Here is a 19,547-nt window from a genome sequence, read left to right on the forward strand (position 1 = left end):
CCGCCGTCCCACTATCTTCATCGGTGCTATAATCCCTCATAGGTTTAACAATAGCGGGTCCTGTTAAAGCTGTAGGTGGTTTGTTCGAACGAAAATCGGCCATGAAACGTGGCCGAGAATTCTGAGTCCGAAAGCCTTGCGTCGCAACAACTTCGGCCTTCCCTTTTCCTTTGTCCTTAGGTAGGTATGCATCGACCATATTCACGGTTGCTGTGGGGAAAGGATCAGCATCAATACTCATCTTCTTCTCTGGAAATTTCAGTTTTCCATTATCAATCCAGCTCTGTACGTTGTCTCGAAATACGACACAATTGTTTGTCGTATGTTTACTTGAATTATGGTATTTGCAATACACCTTTCCTTTAAGCTCTTCGGCCTTGGGAATGTTGTGACCAGGCCGAAGTTTGATAATCCTTGCTGACAACAGTTGATCAAAAATTGCGTCAGCCTTTGTAATATCAAAAGTATACACTTTTGACGGTTTCAATGTTCCTTCAGTGGCCGAGCGGCTTTTAACTTCCCTGGAGTCAACTTGAGTCAAGGCCTTGCAAACGTATGGCTTATCTATTACTATCTCAGCCGCATCCACACTAACGCATTCATCCTCGGTTGACGCATAACTGACAGTAGGATTCTTGTAAATCGTCCCCCGAGACGGAGTTTTCGAAATCTTTTCCTCGCGGAGCAAATAATCATACTGTTCGACATGTTGGGCTAATTCATACATATCCCGAACATTTGCCCCCAAGAATTTCTTTTTGTATTCGACGTCGAGGCCGTTCAAAGCAAGCCGGACGAACTCGACTTCGGGCAAGGGTACTCGGCACCAATTCCTGGCTGATTTGAACCTGGTAAGATAATCCATTGGGGACTCATCTGATGCCTGAGCCATCCTTGCTAATGAAGAAACCGACACCTCCAACCCTGGTCGATAAAACTGTTCGTGGAATTTCTCGACCAACTCCTCCCAGTTTTGGATGGAATTAGGAGGGAGATTGATATACCAAGCAAATGCCGAGCCGGTCAACGAGAAGTTGAACAGCCGTAATTTATGGAAATCACTATGAACATCGCCGCATTGCGCGGTGAAACGAGCCACGTGCTCCAACGAAGACAAGGACGATTCACCGGCAAAAAGGCTAAAATCTGGAATCTTGAAACCTTTCGGATATCCGAACGTTTCTATGTAGGCCGGGTACGGATGGATAAACTTAGGAAACTTCGGCCCTTTCTTCATGGCCGAGTCGATCATCCGCTGAACCTCGGTCATATCAACAGGTGTTGCTTCGACCCTCTGGTCGATTCCGTCCGACCTACTATTTGACCCTCCGACCTTTTCCAAGTCAATTGGTTTGGGCCGAGCAGGAATTAGCTCGGCCTGTACCATTGGTAACGGATTATTTCTTGGTGGCAAGCGCTGGAAAGGATCGAAAGGCCTGTCGTCACTGAATTTACTAACCAGCATTTCGAGCAATCTGGTTTGCTGCTCAGTGGAATTGAGTATCACGTCATGTAGCTTGTCAATACCTCGGCTAAACGTCTGCTCGACTGACCGAGACTGCTCGTCGAGTCGCTTTCGAAGAAACGACCTTGTTGGTGGGTCAGATCCTTCACCGCCATCCTCGTCGCAATCCTCCACTATCCCTTCATTGAGAACACAGGTGTTCCTGTTAGGGATTTCTAGACTGCGGTGTTGACCGCCGAGATTAACTTCCCTCTCTCGGCTAGTCGCACTTGTGGACTCAGGTGTCCCGGCGCTAAGGGGATTCTGCGCCTGTGGCACACTTTGTCCTACGTTCTGAATCGGTAAATCGGCTGTTGATTTTCCCATAGCTGTTTTCTTTTTTACCGATCGCGTTTCAATTGGCATGAACTTCGTAGTTTTAGCACTGGGTCCCACTGGGCGTGCCAAAATGTTGACCCTAGAAATTACAAAGCCTACGTGGCGCGCAGGCCGAGTATATTCTAAGCTAACTACGTCCTTCGGTGATTGCGGGGCGTGCCAACTCGTCGGCCGAGGCTCGGCCGAGGAGTAAATTTGATGATGTTGCGTTGGGTCGCGCTACTGACTTCTGCGTCTTGCGATTGCGGCCGAGAAAGGAACACGTCTCGGCCTCTTGGGTTCTCGAGCCTGAAGACAAGGCTGCTACTCTTACAAAGTTCACGAACCGAATTCGGCTTTCAATGTGCCGAATGTAATAACTGTAACACCTCACTTCGCCGAGAAGGCTAATGAGATGACCTCGACCAATAAGGATTCGAAAACCCTTCTCGACCAAGACTTGGATAGGTAATTGACCGTTCTCGCCGCAGTGCTGTTGATGCCAACGGAAGATACTGCGAGACCGACCAATTCTACGGTGACAGAGCTATCTATGCCGACTTAAGATATCACCGGTTGCTTCCACAGTGCTGTTGATGCCAACGGAAGATGTGTCAGCGAAAAAGGAAAAGAAAAAAATCTCAAGTTGTGAGAGTTTGCGCAGGGCAATTTTGTGTTGATTTTGTGTGGCTTTTCCTGATGCACAGCTTCCGCTATTTATAGCACTGGACCCTGAATCTGAGATAGAATCCTATTCGGACTAGGTTTTCCCTCTCCGGATCAATATCACCTCGACCAGTCCTATTTTCATTAGGATTGTGAACCTAGTCCTTATTCGAGCCCTATCCGCTTCTAGGTTGTTAATCCTGCCGAGACTTCCTATTGTATCAGGACTCGGCTTGTCATTGCATTTTGACCTAACCGGCCTAGGTTTGGAAGCCCACAAGCTGAACGATCCATGGTCTTCTTGTCGCAAGGCCTTCCGGGCCGAGAATGATTCTACACTCGGCCCAAACTATTATTTTGGGCCCAAACAGCACTTCAAAAATCTCATTCTACACTCCTCACAAGTGTATTTTTCTTTCCTAATATAAAAAGTTTGGAGTGGAAAATAAGATTGTTGAAGTGCTAATAACAATTTCCTTGTTTTAAGATTAATTGTGTTTATAAACCTTCTTGTAATATGGAAAGAGTAGTGCGATCTGGACGTTGCAAGTAAAAAATAATTGGATTCACCATTGCCAAGCACCATAAATATGTCTTCAAACCAGATGATGTTATCAGTTACCATGCCATAACTATGTTTAATGTGCTATAAATATATATATACATGTTTAACAAAGTGGCAATTGTGATTACCATATCATGCCAACCGAATTATTTGGCATACCAAATTTTAGTATACCGAATTATTTGGCATACCAAATTTTAGTATACCGAAAATTTGGCATGATAAACCAAAAATTTGGTACAGTAATAGGTACGGGATTTTTTGTACGGTAACCATACCAAACCTACCATTACTACAAAGTAGGCTAGGCCATTGAAAGAAAAAAAATTGGTAAGTCAACCTTCAAAGAAATCTAACGGTTTGAAGTTGTGTCACATATTTACTGAGATTCATTTTAGTTTCTTCATTGCTTTTGATCCTTCATCTTCTCCACTCATGTCTATACCAAGATTTACCCTCCTTTTGCACGCCAACATGGTTGACTTCTCAGGTCCATCTTCACACCGTAGCAAAACTTGACAGCTATTTTGAAGGTCTCAGACAACTCTTACATGCATTATGCAACAAGGAGGAGATGAGATGGGAGGGAAGAATCGATTTGATATACTAATTGCTTGTGACTTCAACCCACTTAAAAAGCTTGATTTAAAGTGAAGTCAAAAGCTAAATGGGACTTAATTTCTCTCCTATATTTTTATTGGTTTTCGCTATAGGTTTGGTCTTTTGTTTAAAGTAAAGAGAATCGAACGCTTAACCTATCTTAATCTTAATGCAAAACATCGTCAACCTCACGACTCGAGTGGTTGCAAAAGATGAAAATTTGATTTTTGTAATATCAACTTAATGTATCAAATTCACCGATATGATGACACGTGTAAAATCTTAATCCAATATATATGTTGATTGTTGACTGTGAAGTACATGAACAAATTATCCAATATATTAACTCATATGTTCACAGCAGCTTTATTTACAAACACAAAAGAACAATGTACAGCAATTTTGTAGTCATAGAATTGTTAGCAGAAAGCTAACCAGACTCTGATTCTTTACATGAAGAACAAAGTCATCGATCTAAAGCTGAAAAGTACGGAGCTTGTTGGGACGTTCTTTTCGGGGTTTGAGAATTCCCATCCTTCCTTGAGCTTAATGGTGAAGTTTGTGGCATGAGCTCCGACAATCGAATTCTTTCACTGCTTATTTTGTTCTGTGGAAAACAAAATATTGGGATCATGCATGCAGGTTATGTATGTCTTTCTTGTGTATACAAAACACTGGGAACTTGGAAGCAATACGAAAAACAAGCTTAAAGATAAAGTTTTATTTACCTTAAACTTCAAATCCTGTAATTCTCTGTCCATTGAAGTAATCTTGTTCTTGATTTGCTCGAGCGCCTCTTCAGCAGCAGACGGGTTTATATGTGTCGATTGCTTTGTTATTCCAGCAGCCTGAGAGTTATTCCAAAAGAAGATATAAGTCCGGGTCCTGGATTGATTTTTTTATTTTACAAGAGTGAATGGTTATTAAGTGCCAAATGACTGTTAACATACCTTCAGAACGCTACTACAGAGGCCTAACAATTTCTGCGCTAGTTGCAACTTCTCCCCCTCAGTTTCCTGTAGAGGAAGCACTTGTATAGTTAAGCATCAAACTATGGGTTTGATGGCACCTCTCTCTCTCTCTCACACAAATGACAACACTAACCTTTAGTTTTGCACCCAATCGTTGCTCCTCATCAAAATCGACATAAGGGTTCTTCCCACAGGAAGCACGAAAGCAAGCAAGCTCTTCCTTGACACGTGAAAGAATAACTTCTGTCCTACGGAGCTTATTGCTAAGTTCTTCATTTTGTACTTTTAACTTGTGATTTTCTTCCTGTTACATTATAACAAAACTCACTCAGATTGAAATGGAAAAGAATGATAGGTAAGGTAATACAGAAGCAGAGGTTAGCAAGACTTCGTTAGCAAGAATATTGGTAATATCTTGCCTTGATTTTTGCATGATGATGAATCCGCTGGTGGAGGTTTTGCTGACCCGACAGCTTATCTACTTCTCCTTCAAGTTCCATCACCCTCGTTTTATGATTTACATTCTCCGCCTACACAGTAAATGTAGTAAGCGAAACAATAAAAAGGATGAACATTCACTTCAAGAAATAATATATCAAAAACGCAGTCTCAACCTTCAGCATTTCATTTTCGGTTTTAAGTAACTGATCTCGCTGCTTAAGTTTTTCCAAAGCAATTTGCACAGCCATGAGTTCAGCCTGTTTTCGGTCAATTTCCTCAAGCCACCTGGAATATCAGCATGCAGAAACTTAAATATATGAATGATAGAACAATCACTAACTCGATTCAGAAGTTTTGAGGTAATAGTTGCTCACCCTTGTCTTTCCTGAATGAATTCACTCAGCTGTTTTTTCAGCTTAGCTACCTCTTGCTCCTGAATGAAAGACCAAAACCAAATATAAGAAAACACAAAACAAAATTATCTATCCGAGTATCGGTATAATCAAAGCTGAATACCTTTTCTTGAGATTCCACACTATGAAGCCGAGCCTTCTCCGATATTTTCTGCACTTGTTGATTATCCAATAGTGACTAGCATTAACAAAAAAGATAAAGGTGAGTTGATCATCATAGCAGTTTACATAAAATCCCAGTGGCAAGTGACGATTCGGATGCATTTTTCCTTTTCTCATTCTGTTTTCTCGGTACTGGCAGTATCATGTACGAACATCGAACGCATATCCTTTTAGAGGAACAGTAATATAACTCTTTGTTATATTGTGAGCAATACAATAGTAATGACATTATTGGTTAGGATAAGAGCTTGGAACTATGTAACATACCACGTAACTAGTCATATCCAATTTGACTCCCAGTAAGTCCCGAATCACATCATGTGTCATGCTTTCAGCAGCAGCTAATCTAGCATTCAAAGCAAATATCTGCACCACACGAAAAAGGACAAACAGAATCATTTTGTGGTAGAAGAATGCGTATAACATCTTGTAGGAACCAAGTAGAACATTAAAGGCCTACCTCTTTTTGTCGACTGAACGCTAAGGATTCAAGCTCTTCAATGCGCACCCTTGCAGCTGTAAGATCCTCATCCTTCTCAGATTTTATCTGCTGTGCCATGCCCAAACCAATGCATTTAAATGGGGAACCAGAGCCTCTAGGCTTTGCAGCATGTTTCTCTGACTTGTTTGATGAAGAACTTGTGGCATGAGTTGAATGGCTTTCAGGTCTGACTTGTTCAGCCATAGATTCCAATACTTTAAACTGTTTCCACATTTTATAGTACAAAATTGAATAATTATGAAATTGCATATTTGAAACAAATATAAGCAGAAAACAAAAAATATGTCAAATCGCATGTAAACTGGCAATCTTTTTACACTAGACAATGAAATTTAATCTTTTAGGATACCTTCTGTTTGTACTCACAAGCCTGTGCTTCTGCATGCAAATTCAGCTCAGAGATATGTGCTTTAAATTGGGCAATCTGTCAGGAAAAAACAAAACAATGATACTCCAAAACTATATCACAACAAATGTGACTTGATCCTCACTCGATTCATAAGAAAAAAACCGCTGTTCAACAAGGCAACCTCAGATTGGAGTTGGAATTAACTGTCGTACAGGTCAACATACCTCTGCATCCTTCTCAGCTAGTTCCTTCTCAAGTATTTGTATATTGTGTTGGGCTTCTTGAAGGGCGTTCTCTTTCTCACCTAAATATCTGTTTTAAAAAGAAAATTAAAGTTCATGATTTAATGTATATTTATCAAAACAGTTGAGTGTGTTTGTGCATTTGAAGAAAATTACGAGAGGATCTGCTCTATACCTTTTCATGTCAGCATTAGCATTTTCAACATTCTGCATCTGGTGTTTTACAGCATGAAGTTCCAATTCAAGCTCTTCCCCATACAATCGTTGTCTTTCAGCCTCTCCCTTAACAATATCAACCTACGAAGGAATCCAAAAGACATGTTGATAAGATAAATCAGATACAAAACTCCAACAAGATTCGCAATCCAATTATTACCTTATTTTCCAGCACATCTACAGTACGTTCAAGCTCCTCAACGGACCTCTCTAACAGCTTCACCTCTGCCTCTTTGTCGTCAGCATAGATTTTTCTTAATTCAGCTATCTGAAATTTAGTGAAGCATAGTAGAATGAGATGTAAAATAGATTTAAAGAAAGAAAAAAAGAGTACTTAAAATGTTTGTGCAAAACAAGCATATACCTGTTGTGCTTCATTAGCAATTGCTTCAATTTCATCAGCTCGTGCCACTTCTCGTTCAAACTTTTCCTTCAACAGAAGCATCTCAGTGTGAAGAAGATCCTTTTCATTAGCGAGTTCATTCAAATTGTCCCTCAAGGATTCATTCGAGTCATTCATTTGGTCAAGAGCATTACTCATTTCAAGGACTTCCATTTTCAAGCTCTCAGTAATCTTGTGTTTCTCTGTCAACTCCTTCTCAACAGAAGTTCTCGTGGCCAAAGCATCTTCAATTTGAGCTCTCAGCTCCAGGTTTTCATGGGACAGAAATTTTAGAGACTCACGCTCTTCCAATAAACCCTGCTCAAGAGAGGAAATTATATCTCTTTTCCCCTGCAATTGAGTTTCAAGCATTTGGCTATTAGCCATCGTCTCTTCAAGCTCACATGATTTTGCTGAAAGCTCATCCTCTAAAGCCTCCAAAGAAGATTCCATTTCCGCAATTTCATCTTGGTGATCCTTATTGTTAGATGCAGATTCCTGCAACAAACTCAGATCGAATAACAAGCCATTAAGAACATCATCCTTCCTGAGTAACTCAGCCCTAAGAAAGAAATTTTCAGACACCAGCTCCTTAGCCTGGCACTCTAAGCAGTCGACCTGTTCTATGAACTGAGATATTCTCTCTCCAGTTTCACATAGTTCTTGAGACATTTTGTCCACAATCATGAAACCCTCTTCCTTTATAATATTACATGATCTGTTATTCACTGAATCCAAAGTTTCCACTAAATCAATACACTTTTTAGCTTTTGCACTTGAAATGGTGAGGAGTTCATCCAGTTCAGCACTTTTCGCCCTTAGATGAGTCTCCAGATTAACAATGTGAATCTCCAAAGAGAAAATTTCATCTTGCAACCTGCAGTTTTCTTTATCGAAGACACTTATACGGCTTAATGAAGATGAAAACTCAGAATTCTTCTGCTCCAAATGTTGAAGAGCCATGCTGTTTTCTGTATTTAACTTCTCTATCTCAGTTTTAAGCGACTCATTTTCCATCTCCAAGCAGTTCAATCTGCTCAGTTCTGCCTCTTTCTTCTCTAGCACATCTTGAAGTCCATCTGATGAGGTTTGCAACATGAAATTATCATTCTGCAACCTTTGGTTTTCCTGTTCAAGGACAGAAAACTGATGGGCAGAAATTTCTAAACTCATTTCCTTAGTGTTTAAATCTTCCCCTAGTTTCTGGTATTCAGCTTCTAGAGCTTGAACCTGGCACAAAAGCTTCACCTCTGTTTGCTTAGCTTCACCAAGTTCACATTTCAAGGCACCATTTAAAAGAGAAACATCCTTTAGCAGCATAATTTCTTGTTCAAGAGCCTTCTTTTCTTCATTCATTTGTGCGATCCTTAAACTGCTTTGGTTCAGCTGTAACAATAGATGCTGCCTCTCCTTTTGTGCTTCCGTTTGCAGACGAGCAACTTCAACTTCCTCATCCAGTAAGAACTGTCCTTTCAGTAGTGCATCAAACTTTGAAAAAATTACTTCTTTCTTTAAGTCTTCGAGCATTGCACAACATGTGATATGCTCTCTCTCCATATCAGCTTTGTGCTTAGCAATATCTTCTAACTCTGATGCCAAGATAAGTGACTCAAAGTCTTTCAAGCACCACTCTATCATGAAACACTCAACTTGAGATTCGAATGCCTCCTCTTTGCCTTTCAGAAATTTCTCTTGCTCCAGAAGGGATGCGCCAAAATTGGAGTTACTCAAGTCCAACTCTTTCATTAGAATAGCAAGCTGAGATCCCATATAATTAGACCTCTGTAGCATTAACTCCTCTTGAAACTGAAGTTCTGATATTTGTTTCTCGAAAGTGTTGAGCTTTGTACTAAGCTTCCCAGCTTCCTCTTCTCTCCTTGAGATATGATCATAACTGTTCTTAATGTCTGCCAGTAATTTCCCCGTAAGAATCTGACACATCTCGAGCTCCCTTTGGGACCTAACGTTGTGTTGTCGCAGATCAGCTATTAAAGTACTTGATTCACAAATTCCATGTTGAAGCAGACCATTCTCTGCATTCAGCCCAGTCACTGTTTCCAGAAAAATTCCCATGTGACAGAGGTGTAGCACTGACACTGCACAATCCTTCACAATTATCTCAGACCAGATGTCCTCGAAGGATGAACGGATTAACTTTGATGAGTTTGAAAGGAGAGACTTCACACTCTGAAAATCAGAGGCTAAAAGCATGAAATTTTCGTTGTAATGAGCCTGGATCTCTGCTAGCATACCCTCCAGCTCTACAACCAGAGCCTTTGTTTCCGTTATATCCGAGGTAAGCAAGTCTTCAACTTCTGCAAATTGTTGACTGCTCAGATAATTGATCGACTGCAAGCTCTGAACCTCATTTAGTAACATATCCTTATCACTGATTAATGAGGCTTCCATTTTCTTCAACCTTTTTATTTCAAGCTTCATTGTTTTATTAGATATCATCAGCTTGTTGATCATATTATCTGCTTCCTTTATAATATCCTGAGCCTCCTCAAACTTAGGAAGAATGCAAGAGACCTCAGCAGTTTTCTGGGCTGCAACTAACTTTGCATCATCAAATTCCATTTCCATCATCTGTGAGAGGAGAAACAAAAGTAGATGGTAAATTCCTTGAATGGATAAATATACATACGAGTGAGTTTGACATAAATTTACAATTATGAACAACATGTGAAAACAAAAGAGGTTGGAAAAGGACAATGGATTCAGGAATCAGCAGAAATTATCACTATCTCGTAAGGTTGTTTTTGCTTTTCTTGTACACATATGATAAGCGGAAGTCTTTGTCGGAGAATAGGGTATAGCCTAACCAAGAAACAACAATTAATTGAATTTGGAAATGCAATGGATTACCTCTTTCGTTTGGCACCATTGGGAGCCAGCTTCCTGCACTATCTGTTGACATGCCTCCAGTTTATGATCTTGAGCTTCCAACTTCACTTTCGATTGCTTTTCTAAGTTGTTCATAGTTGAATGCAGATTAATGACCTGCGTTCTGAGATATTTCATGCTTTTGCGACTCTGTTGCTCAGACTTGCACATCAGTTTGTTCTCTTCACGTAGTTTGTCCATCTCAGCTTGTACCTCTTTTAAGCTATCAAGGGCAGTTTCTATTTCCTTTTTCAAAAGTAAAATGGTAACATCTCTACCACTCCCAGCCTTAGCCTTGGAAGGTCTTTCAGACTTCAAATCTTCTCGAGTGCTATTGGCGCAAATACTCTTCTGCACTTTGAGAGTGCACTCAGACAAATCAGGCTTATCAGCTGTCAGGTCTTCAACAAACTGTTCGTTTCCGTTCTGGTCTAAAATTGTTTCCGTAGCTATCTGCAACAGTATTTAGGTATAGCAATTACAAAACAGAACACTCTTCCTCTACAACATAGACCCAAACCTCAAGATCAAGCTACCAGAAAACAAAATGTTAACTTACCCATCCACCACCCTCTCCTTTGGAAGACTTAGAAGATACTTGTGAATCCTTCCCTTCAGAGCTTGTATGATGCTCCACATTTGTATTCATGCACGACCTCAATGTGGATACACCAGTTTTTAGCTCAGCTAGCTTCTCCTTTGCCATTGAAATGGTTTTCTCCTCAACATCTTCAAGCTTCTGTTGTATAGTGAAAGCACATTCCCGCTCCTCAGAAAGCTCCTGTCTTAGATCAGCACAGGTTCTCTCCAACTCTTCAACTTCCCCAGATAAAGAGTGAACTTTTTTCTCTGCTTCTGCAACCTTTGTTGAGATCAAGTCTTCTGATTCACTAAGCTGAATATTCTTACACTTTAATGCATCTTCGTTACTACGATTCATCTCTGCTAATCTATCCACAACAACAAAAGCAACTGTTGCACAAACTGATGTTTTCCTGATCTGATCTTCAAGCAGCTTCACTCGATTCTCAAGCTTTTCCACTCTAGATGACTTTGCATTCAACTTTGTTGTCAACATGAGCATTTCTTTCTCCTTTTCACAACACTCCTGCTCATGTGCTTCAGTAATAGCCAGTGTTGCTCCTCTCATAGATTTCAGCATGCACTCCACTTCATTTTTCTTGTTGTTTGCATTCTCCAAACACCTCCTCAGTTCTTCAATTAAATATTCCTTTTCAGAGATGATTCGTACAGTCCTTCCAACTTGTTCTGAGAGCCAAATCCTTTTCTGTGGAAAGGAATTGGATATAAGGTTAAGTTGATCAGAGGCACCATCTAGTTCCTCACACCCATCAGACAGAACTTCTTCAATCTCACTAGACAATAATGTCCACTCTTGTGACAACATTCTTACTGTCCCATCTTTCTCCTCAAGCTCTTTACTTAACTGTCCATTATCTTCGTTCAACATGTACAACTTTTCTCGCACCTCCTTCAGTTCCGTTTCCAAAATCATTACATTTTTGTTCATCTCCAATTCTTTTAAATGGCTATTTTGAACTTGCTGCTGAAGCATGCCAAGTTCTTCCTGCATACAGACAATCACCTCTGCAGTTTCAGCCTCAACCTGCCTACGCACTTCATCCATTTCTTCTTCATTTGACACTTGAAATGCACGATCACTTTGGTACCATGTATTCAATCTCTTGGCCTTTTCAAGGGAATCATGCATCCTCTTCAAATTTCCCTGAAATGGTGAGTCATGGTTGTTTGAGTAGTTAGAAGGTGATAAGTCTCTAAACTCCTTAAAGGTCCGTTGCTCCTTTAGAGCCCTCAATTCAAGCTCCCGTTCACTCAAAAGCTTCCTCAGGTCCTCAAGCTCATTGATTGACAGAAGTTGCTGAGACTCGAGAGCTTCAATAACCGATTTAGCCTCCTCCAATTGGCGGCTTGCATCATCATGCTGTTTGCTTATCACAAAAATTTCTTCATTTGCCATCTGAAGATCTTTATTTAAGAAATATACCCTCTCCTCTTGAGAAGTCCTCTCTTCTCTCAAAATGATATTCACTATATCCAATTCCAGCTGTAAATTTAAAATTTCTTCTGCATGTTTTATTCGAGGGTCAAGCTTCGGTTCCATCTCCTCAATGGGAACAGCATTAAGCACCTGAAATCAAGAGGTGGACTTAGTGAAGCCTTAAAGTAAATTTACAGCTTCCCTTTTCCTTTTTCCATAGTGTTAAGGAACTCAAGTCAAATATTATTTTTAGAACATGAATACCTTTAAAGCTACACAGTCATTTTCATCAATGGGTGTAGACTTGAGCTTGTTAAGCACCGTGTGCAGATCTTCAATATCTCTGCAAAATACGAAAAAGAAAAAAATCGCATAAGAAATAAGATGATTTTACTTCAATAGTGAGAAATAAGATGATATTACTTCAATAGTTAGGGATGCCAATATAAAGGAGAAAACAGCAAGACCAATTTTTCTAACCTATTGAGTTTTGCATTTTCCTCCAAACAAGTATTTAAGCTGCGCCTGCATTCCTCTAACTCACGGAGAGTATTTTTCAACTGAAACCACGAAAATGAGCATTTGAGTACAAGTAAAATAATGAAAGGGCTATTTAGATGTCTTGTAAGACACGACTGAGTTCAACCTCCATATTGAGAGGATCACCATCTCTGTCCATGCACACTGTTTCCTGAATCAGTAAAGGATATATAATTAGAAAAAAGAAATAATAAAACAAACACACGTATATTAATATCTAGCCTGCCCTTAAGGGAATGCATGACGAATCGCCACCATATATTCCATAGTGAATGAAACTTGAAACGTAAGGAACCACAATATAGAGCTAAAGGAACCAACCTGAGGTTTCATACTAATATTTGGGTTGCTATGCTGCTTAGAGTGTCCATCAAGAAATTGTAGCAACTGAAAAATAAAAATTGTATTTATTTTGTTATATTGTGTCTAAACAACATCTCAAATGGGGAAAAAACTTATCTTAGTTGGATCCATAAGTACCTGATCTCGCAGTTTAGAAACTTCATCCAAGAGTATCTCTCTCTCCCCTTCTTCATAAAATTCTTGAAACCTACGAATTCCACAGTGGAAATATCAATTCAACTGATAGGATAGTCAAAAATATCAATTCAACTGATAGGATAGTCAAAAATTGATTAAATTACGAAAAAACTACCTTCTAAGTTGGTCCAAAAGCCTTATGTTCTCCAATGCAAACCGAGTGACTTCAGGATTCTTATCAAGTTTTGATTTAAGTAGCTGAATCTCTTCAGAGAGTGCTCTGTTCTCGTCCTGTAAATAAGACTCCACGGTAATAGAACCACTAAGAAGTGACTCCATTTTCTGAATTTTGTCTTCTCGAAACCTTAGCATCATTTTAGTGCCCCTGGTGTCTTCCTCTCTTTGACGAACCTGTGAGCAATGGGAGCTAAGGAGTTCAGCCACAATTTACAGGAGAAAACAGTAATAATATTAAGAAAAGGCTCCTCAAATACCAAACGGTTCAGCTGCTCTTTTTCAGCTTCAAGTTGCTTGAGTGCAGCTTCTGCCATCTGCTCCCTTCTCAAGGCACCCGCAAGCGTTGTCTCCAAAGATTTTAACTGATTTACCATAATTTTCAGCCAGTGTGATGATTCGCAATACAAAAGACAATTGGTGGCATGGCTCATGGTAAACTCAGCAGTAGTACAGCAGTCTCAGAAGTTAGAGCTAAAATGGGAAAAATTAAATCTAAAGATGATTAATTGTTTTTCTTTTTGTTTGGGATGCTTGTAAACGAAGCAATTGTATAGTATGTTCACCCCGTCATGACATTAACATGAAACACCAGCTATTTAACATGAAGCTAGAGATGAAACAGCCATAGAACAAACATAGGTTTATTCAACTTTCCAGTCAATAATAACAGGTACTTACCCAAATAAACTCGCATGGTCATTTCTAGACAGTTAAAAGGAAGCGTACCTGTTTGGTGGAAAGTCTCACGGTTCCTTTTGTTTCATTTTCAAGAAAATCATCATCACACTCTAGGTCCATATCACACACGTTGTTTTCACTACAATCAATTTTTCGTACTTTATGTGTGTCTTCAAAATTGGTCGAACAAAACGACAAAGATCGGGAGACATTATGGCGCTTAAGAATGGAAAGCTCCTCCTGTTCCAAAAATCATGCCATGATTTGAACTATTAGTTATTTGGTATAAGAGAACATAAAAGAACACAGATGATCAGTACCACCTTTAGGAGCCGTATTTGGTGTTGTAGGGCCATGACATTGCCTGTGGCATCCTCATTCACCACAGCCTGTATAATGAAAAAGAAGAAATATATAGGTCAATAAATTGGATGATTCCATTAAACCATACTGCCTAGTCACCATTGCTTATAATATGAAACTTACATTGTTTTGAATAAGTTTTGCTCTCTGAGCAAACTTAAGGGTATTCAGTGTTTCAGCCGCACAACTGTAACCAAAAGAACATCATATTATTATAAGTTACAAAATGTTTCATGAAATTTTTGGGGCTTGATGTGATTCTAACACTAACTAAAATAAAATCGAGCTAAAAACGAACCAGATAGAAGGGCTGACATTTGCAATGATCATTGTTTTTGAGTTTCCACCAAGTGAGTCCTGCATTTATTTGGTATGCAGATTAACACTATGTCTAAGAAAGTTAACAGTTGATTAAGGCATAGAAGATGGAATTACAATTAACCTGTAGTAGGAAGGTTAATCTAGAGTCTCTATAAGGTACATGCTTCAGCTTCCCATGTGCCATATCCACTAGAACCATTATAACATGACTACACATGACATATTAACCATTATCATTAAGAAGGCTAGAACAAGAAACACATGAATACACATAGAACCAAGAGAGTAAAAAATTACCCTAGTGTAGATAGTGATTTATTAATATTAGCAGCTTCCTTCAACCGCTCACCCTCTGCACCAGAACTTTTCTGCCTGCAAAAAATTATTGGGTTGGGACTTGGATAATATTTAATGCCTTAAAAACCGGTTTGGTGGAAGGATAAATATGTAATTAGATATATACACACACAAACACATATATCGACAACTGTGAGCCTGATACCGTACCGTACCTTTCTGAACCAGCCAGATCAACTAGGTTTAGTCTAGCAAACCGTAGGTTAGTAGTGGAATCTTTTTCCCACCTACTCTCAATTACACAAGTAAAGACACTGTGCGAACGACTGCTTTCTCTGTTCATATTTGTTGCAGCAACTTTCCTATTTGAAGAACCCTGTGTGCAACAAATAACAATTTAAGTCAGTAACATGATTTCTTACGTACATTTATGCAGAGAGAAAAACTCTGGCTCTAACTTAGCAAGAAAATGATCAATTAGTGGGAACCTGGATGAGAAGCCTGAGGATATCGCTCACAGTATAGACTTCAAATTCTGAGAGATTTTCTACGTAAACACCCTGCTTAACATCCTCCCGCAGCTTAAAACAAAAAATAAATAATAACATAATGAGAAATACTTCAAGGTGGTTTAGGCCATGCACTTGTAAAAGAATCAGCTTACAAGCAAATTGGTAGATGACGGATCAAGGAGATCCGTAATTTGTTCATTGTAAATCTCTAAGAAAGAGCATTTGCAATTGTATTTTAATTTCTCATCCCTCCGAATTTCCTCTTCCTGGATATACAAAGATGAAGTAAAAGCAGATAGTGAGAAATTTAAGCATTTCTCACATATAACCAAAAAGATAAAGTGGAAATAGAAAATTAAAAATTAAATAATATTACAGCTTGGATCCTTGCAAATAAAAACTCAAAAATGCGGGGTGTCATTCCACGATGTGGACTGGGCTTGGTTTCTAAATCGTCAATCTCCCCAAGCATTGTATGTGTTTTTCCACTTCCTGTCTGCAAATCGAAGCCCAATTATTATTAACACGCTGGTTTGAGCATTTGAAGCAAGGATAGGAATTATATACTAGACAGAATGAATGGAGAAACTAGATTAAACAAACAGGACTAGGTAAGCATCAAAGAGATATCTCCACCTCCATCTAGTTGCATGGCAATGAAAAGTTCAGAAATCAAAGTGAGAAATTTAAGCCTTCTTAATTTTCTAATACAAGATTTTGCATAGCTTTGACAGTCTTTATGTAAATCGAACACAATAACGGGCAAATGCAGCACACCATAAGCATGGTTTTCATGGTCGCATTAACTTCACATTACAAACAGTTTTTATGATAAAACACATCCATGATATTACCTGACCATAGGCAAACATACAGCTATTATATCCCGACAAGCAATTCTCTACCATGGGGAGACCGGCCATCCTGAAAAGCATTTCCTACAAAACTCAAAAAGTTAAAACCACAAGTAACTAGCGCAAATGAGTAGAACCGTAAGAAAAAGAAGACACTAATACCATAATTTGGTCCCAAATCACACCTGGTCAACTGTTTCACAGGCTACATGATCAAATGTAAATCGACTTTCTGGTTGCCCAATCCAGGAAATTGTTTGAGCACTTTCTTGCTTCAAACACCTGTTGTAACCGTGTAAACTACGCTCCATGCTATTGAGAGGACGCACACGAATGAGAACCTAAATAACGTTTACAATCATGTTAGTGTAACTTCCAAACTGCTGAAAATTGGCAAACTCAATGTATCCAGTTCACTTTTTTCAATCAGCCAAAACGAATAAGCATTGAACCCTAAATACCATTAAACAAAAACCCACTATTGAAACAATAAATGTATGTCAAAATTGGATTAAAAACTGAGCTTTTTACCTGTACATTGTGATCCATCCAGAAAGATGGATCTTCCTTGAGATCAAAGTGAGGCACTTCGACTGAATTAACCACCGTAAACGGACCACAAGAAATAGGAATCCCTTTATACAAAGAAGCAAAATTCCCTACTCGAGGACCAACACTTCCATCAGCCTTATTCCGAAAACCCGAATTCGGAGGCTTAGAAACACTCTTGCTCGGTGTTGTCTGCGTCGAGTTACTCTCCGAATAACTCGAAGCAGCTCTACCAACTGTCCTCGTCACCCGAGGAGTCACACTTCCCAAACCCCCATTTCCAGCACCACCACCTCCTCTACTCACTTGGGTCAAATAATTAGCCCCGTCCTCGTGCAACTCGCCAGCGGTCGTACAACTGGGCTCGGTCTTCTGGGCCCACCCGAATCGCTTCCGGGAACCATACCTATCGGGAGTCCGAAGAGGCAACGCCGGATCGGAAACTTTGGCCTTGGAAGCCTTTGTCGGTGTCTTTTCAACCCTGCTCCGAATACCCACCTCTTGTTCCGACTTGGGTTGCTGGACCGGATCTTGAATCGGGTTAAACGGAGCTCTCGACGACTCCGAGTCAATTCGGATGGCCGATGAGTCCTTCGGGTTTACCGGCACGTTCTCGGCCTCTTCTTTCCTCCCGGAATTCGAACGCAGGAATTTGAAATCCCTTAACATCCTAATGCCCAGAAATTCAACAAATACAAGAAAATGGGGTTTCGTCAGAGAAACAGATCGATACAGATAATATTTATATGAATTTATTGCTGAAATTATGTAAAAATTTACCTGAACGATGAATTAAAAAACAAAATCTGAAGCTTCCGAATTGTAAAAAACTGATTAGACTGACGAATCTTTGGAGGGAACAACAAGTGGGTGTTGATTCAATAGCTCATTTGGTTTTGAAATCGAGCATCTTTCGCCCTCTCAACTCTAGTTCTCTACTGTGACAATTAGAAAGGTGTTTGAGATTTTGAACTGAGTTTTAAAAAGCAGAAAGGGTTCCAAGGTTTTGAGGGATGGCTGAGATTTATCTTGGATTTGAAATTGGGGCATCCTCGCGGTTTTGGGATTTGAATTGCTGGGGCTTTTTGGTAAAAAGGAATTTGAGCGGGGTCGTTAATTATGACAGCAAATTTAAATTTCAACGGCTACATGCGGCGTGCCACATGCCCCTTTGACCGTGAGCTTTGGGATTTATAGGGTTGCTTTTTTTTTTTCTTTTTTTTTTTTTTTTGGAAAAAAGAAAAAAGATATTAAAGTTAAAATTCCGAACACAACCGTTCCCTACATAATTAATCTGAAGAGAATGAAGAGCAAATGAAGGAATGCAGTGATCCCAAATATGACAATCACTAATAAGAAGGCCTTGGCGAGCAAAAGGATCCGCCGCAAAGTTAGCCTCTCTAAAAATATGTTTCCAATCAATGCAAGCAAATTTGGTCACTGTCCACTTAATATCTTCAATAATAGGAACTAGATTTCATGGCATCGCACCCCGGTTTAACGCTGACTGAATGACCAACTTAGGGTTAGTTTAGTATTGATGTGCTTTTTTTAAAAAAATTATTATTATTTCTATTGTGCTGTGAGAATAAACAGCTATGAAATAAAGTTGTTAAATGTTTGGTAAACTTGTTTTAGTTAAAGTGTCTGAGTGTTTGATAAACTTTTATATAAATTGCTTTGAATATGTTAAATGACTAAAAAAGATTAAACATTTAATGTTATATAATAATTGTCAAAGATAATAATTTAGGGCAAAGATAGTAATTTTGTAAAACATGTGGGAGTATACTTGCCATTTAAAAATTTCATTAAATGAGTATTGATTACTATGCTTTGGGAAAAAAAAAAACATTTTTTTTAGAAGCATGGTAAACCCTATTTTTACTTTTCTATGTTTTTCTACTTTCATTGACAACATATATATTACCAAACACATTTAATGTTACAGATTTTTTAATAAGCTATTTTTTTTTAAAGAACCACAATCCCAAACCAACCCTTACAGTCACCTTCAACCATAATCTTTAGATCATCTCCAACCAAAGGGTCCAGATGGCCGAAAATAGTCCTAAAGTCATCTCCAACCGAGGGCCAAGCCAAAGGGCTTGTGGGCCCCACTAGACAAAAAAAGGGCCAAAGGGACAACCGGGCGACCCAAATGAACTAGCCAGTCGGCCCTGGGTAGGGTTGGAATTCAAAAAGCAATGATCAGCTACCTGAAGTCAGCCAGCCGTTATTTTTTTATTTTATTTTTTTATAGTTTCTTTTTTATTACAAAATTTGTTTAATAATAGGCCCATAAAGTATGTTTGGTTGAATGCTTGGGTGTTCTTTTTATAGGCTTTAGAGCTTGCTCAAATCCCTTTCACAGTCGATGTGGGACTCCCACCCGCTTCCATTTTTTTTTTATACTTCCTCTCCCATAGCCGATATGGGACTTTCCCACCCACTTCCTTTGTTTTTTCCTACTTCCTCT

General features: G+C 39.3%; 2 protein-coding genes across 2 annotated transcripts; both read right to left on the reverse strand.

The window, feature by feature from the left end:
- Positions 1-230: 230 nt before the first annotated feature.
- On the reverse strand, positions 231-1,465 carry LOC126584245 (uncharacterized). The gene is made up of 2 exons (XM_050248689.1): positions 849-1,465; positions 231-249 (listed from the first exon to the last, which is right to left on the reverse strand). Exons 1-2 carry the CDS (start codon positions 1,463-1,465, stop codon positions 231-233), a joined length of 636 nt encoding a protein of 211 aa, XP_050104646.1.
- A 2,506-nt stretch (positions 1,466-3,971) lies between these two features.
- LOC126587001 (kinesin-like protein KIN-12D) lies at positions 3,972-18,134 on the reverse strand. The gene is made up of 38 exons (XM_050251969.1): positions 17,849-18,134; positions 17,051-17,738; positions 16,705-16,860; positions 16,520-16,603; positions 16,042-16,161; positions 15,818-15,931; positions 15,642-15,734; positions 15,369-15,529; positions 15,154-15,228; positions 14,978-15,065; positions 14,834-14,892; positions 14,659-14,722; positions 14,496-14,561; positions 14,221-14,412; positions 13,752-13,856; positions 13,433-13,668; positions 13,258-13,327; positions 13,099-13,164; positions 12,884-12,928; positions 12,718-12,797; positions 12,502-12,580; positions 10,777-12,387; positions 10,200-10,670; positions 7,314-9,920; positions 7,110-7,217; positions 6,909-7,030; positions 6,716-6,803; positions 6,492-6,566; positions 6,101-6,343; positions 5,908-6,006; positions 5,582-5,656; positions 5,440-5,498; positions 5,239-5,350; positions 5,044-5,154; positions 4,758-4,928; positions 4,604-4,669; positions 4,382-4,501; positions 3,972-4,260 (listed from the first exon to the last, which is right to left on the reverse strand). The coding sequence occupies exons 2-38, from the start codon at positions 17,735-17,737 to the stop codon at positions 4,120-4,122; spliced, it is 8,919 nt and encodes a 2,972-aa protein (XP_050107926.1). The 5' UTR covers position 17,738; positions 17,849-18,134; the 3' UTR covers positions 3,972-4,119.
- Positions 18,135-19,547: the final 1,413 nt, after the last annotated feature.

Source organism: Malus sylvestris, chromosome 10 (genome assembly GCF_916048215.2).
Source record: "Malus sylvestris chromosome 10, drMalSylv7.2, whole genome shotgun sequence".
Classification (NCBI taxonomy): Eukaryota; Viridiplantae; Streptophyta; class Magnoliopsida; order Rosales; family Rosaceae; genus Malus; species Malus sylvestris.

Coding starts and splice junctions, on each gene's coding strand:
- LOC126584245 (XM_050248689.1), bottom strand. CDS start 1,465: ATGCTGGTTAGTAAATTCAGTGACGACAGGCCTTTCGATCCTTTCCAG.
- LOC126587001 (XM_050251969.1), bottom strand. CDS start 17,737: ATGTTAAGGGATTTCAAATTCCTGCGTTCGAATTCCGGGAGGAAAGAA. Junction 13,669..13,751: donor AAGAGCAGCTGAACCGTTTG/GTATTTGAGGAG, acceptor CATTGCTCACAG/GTTCGTCAAAGAGAGGAAGA. Junction 7,218..7,313: donor TTGCTAATGAAGCACAACAG/GTATATGCTTGT, acceptor ACTAAATTTCAG/ATAGCTGAATTAAGAAAAAT.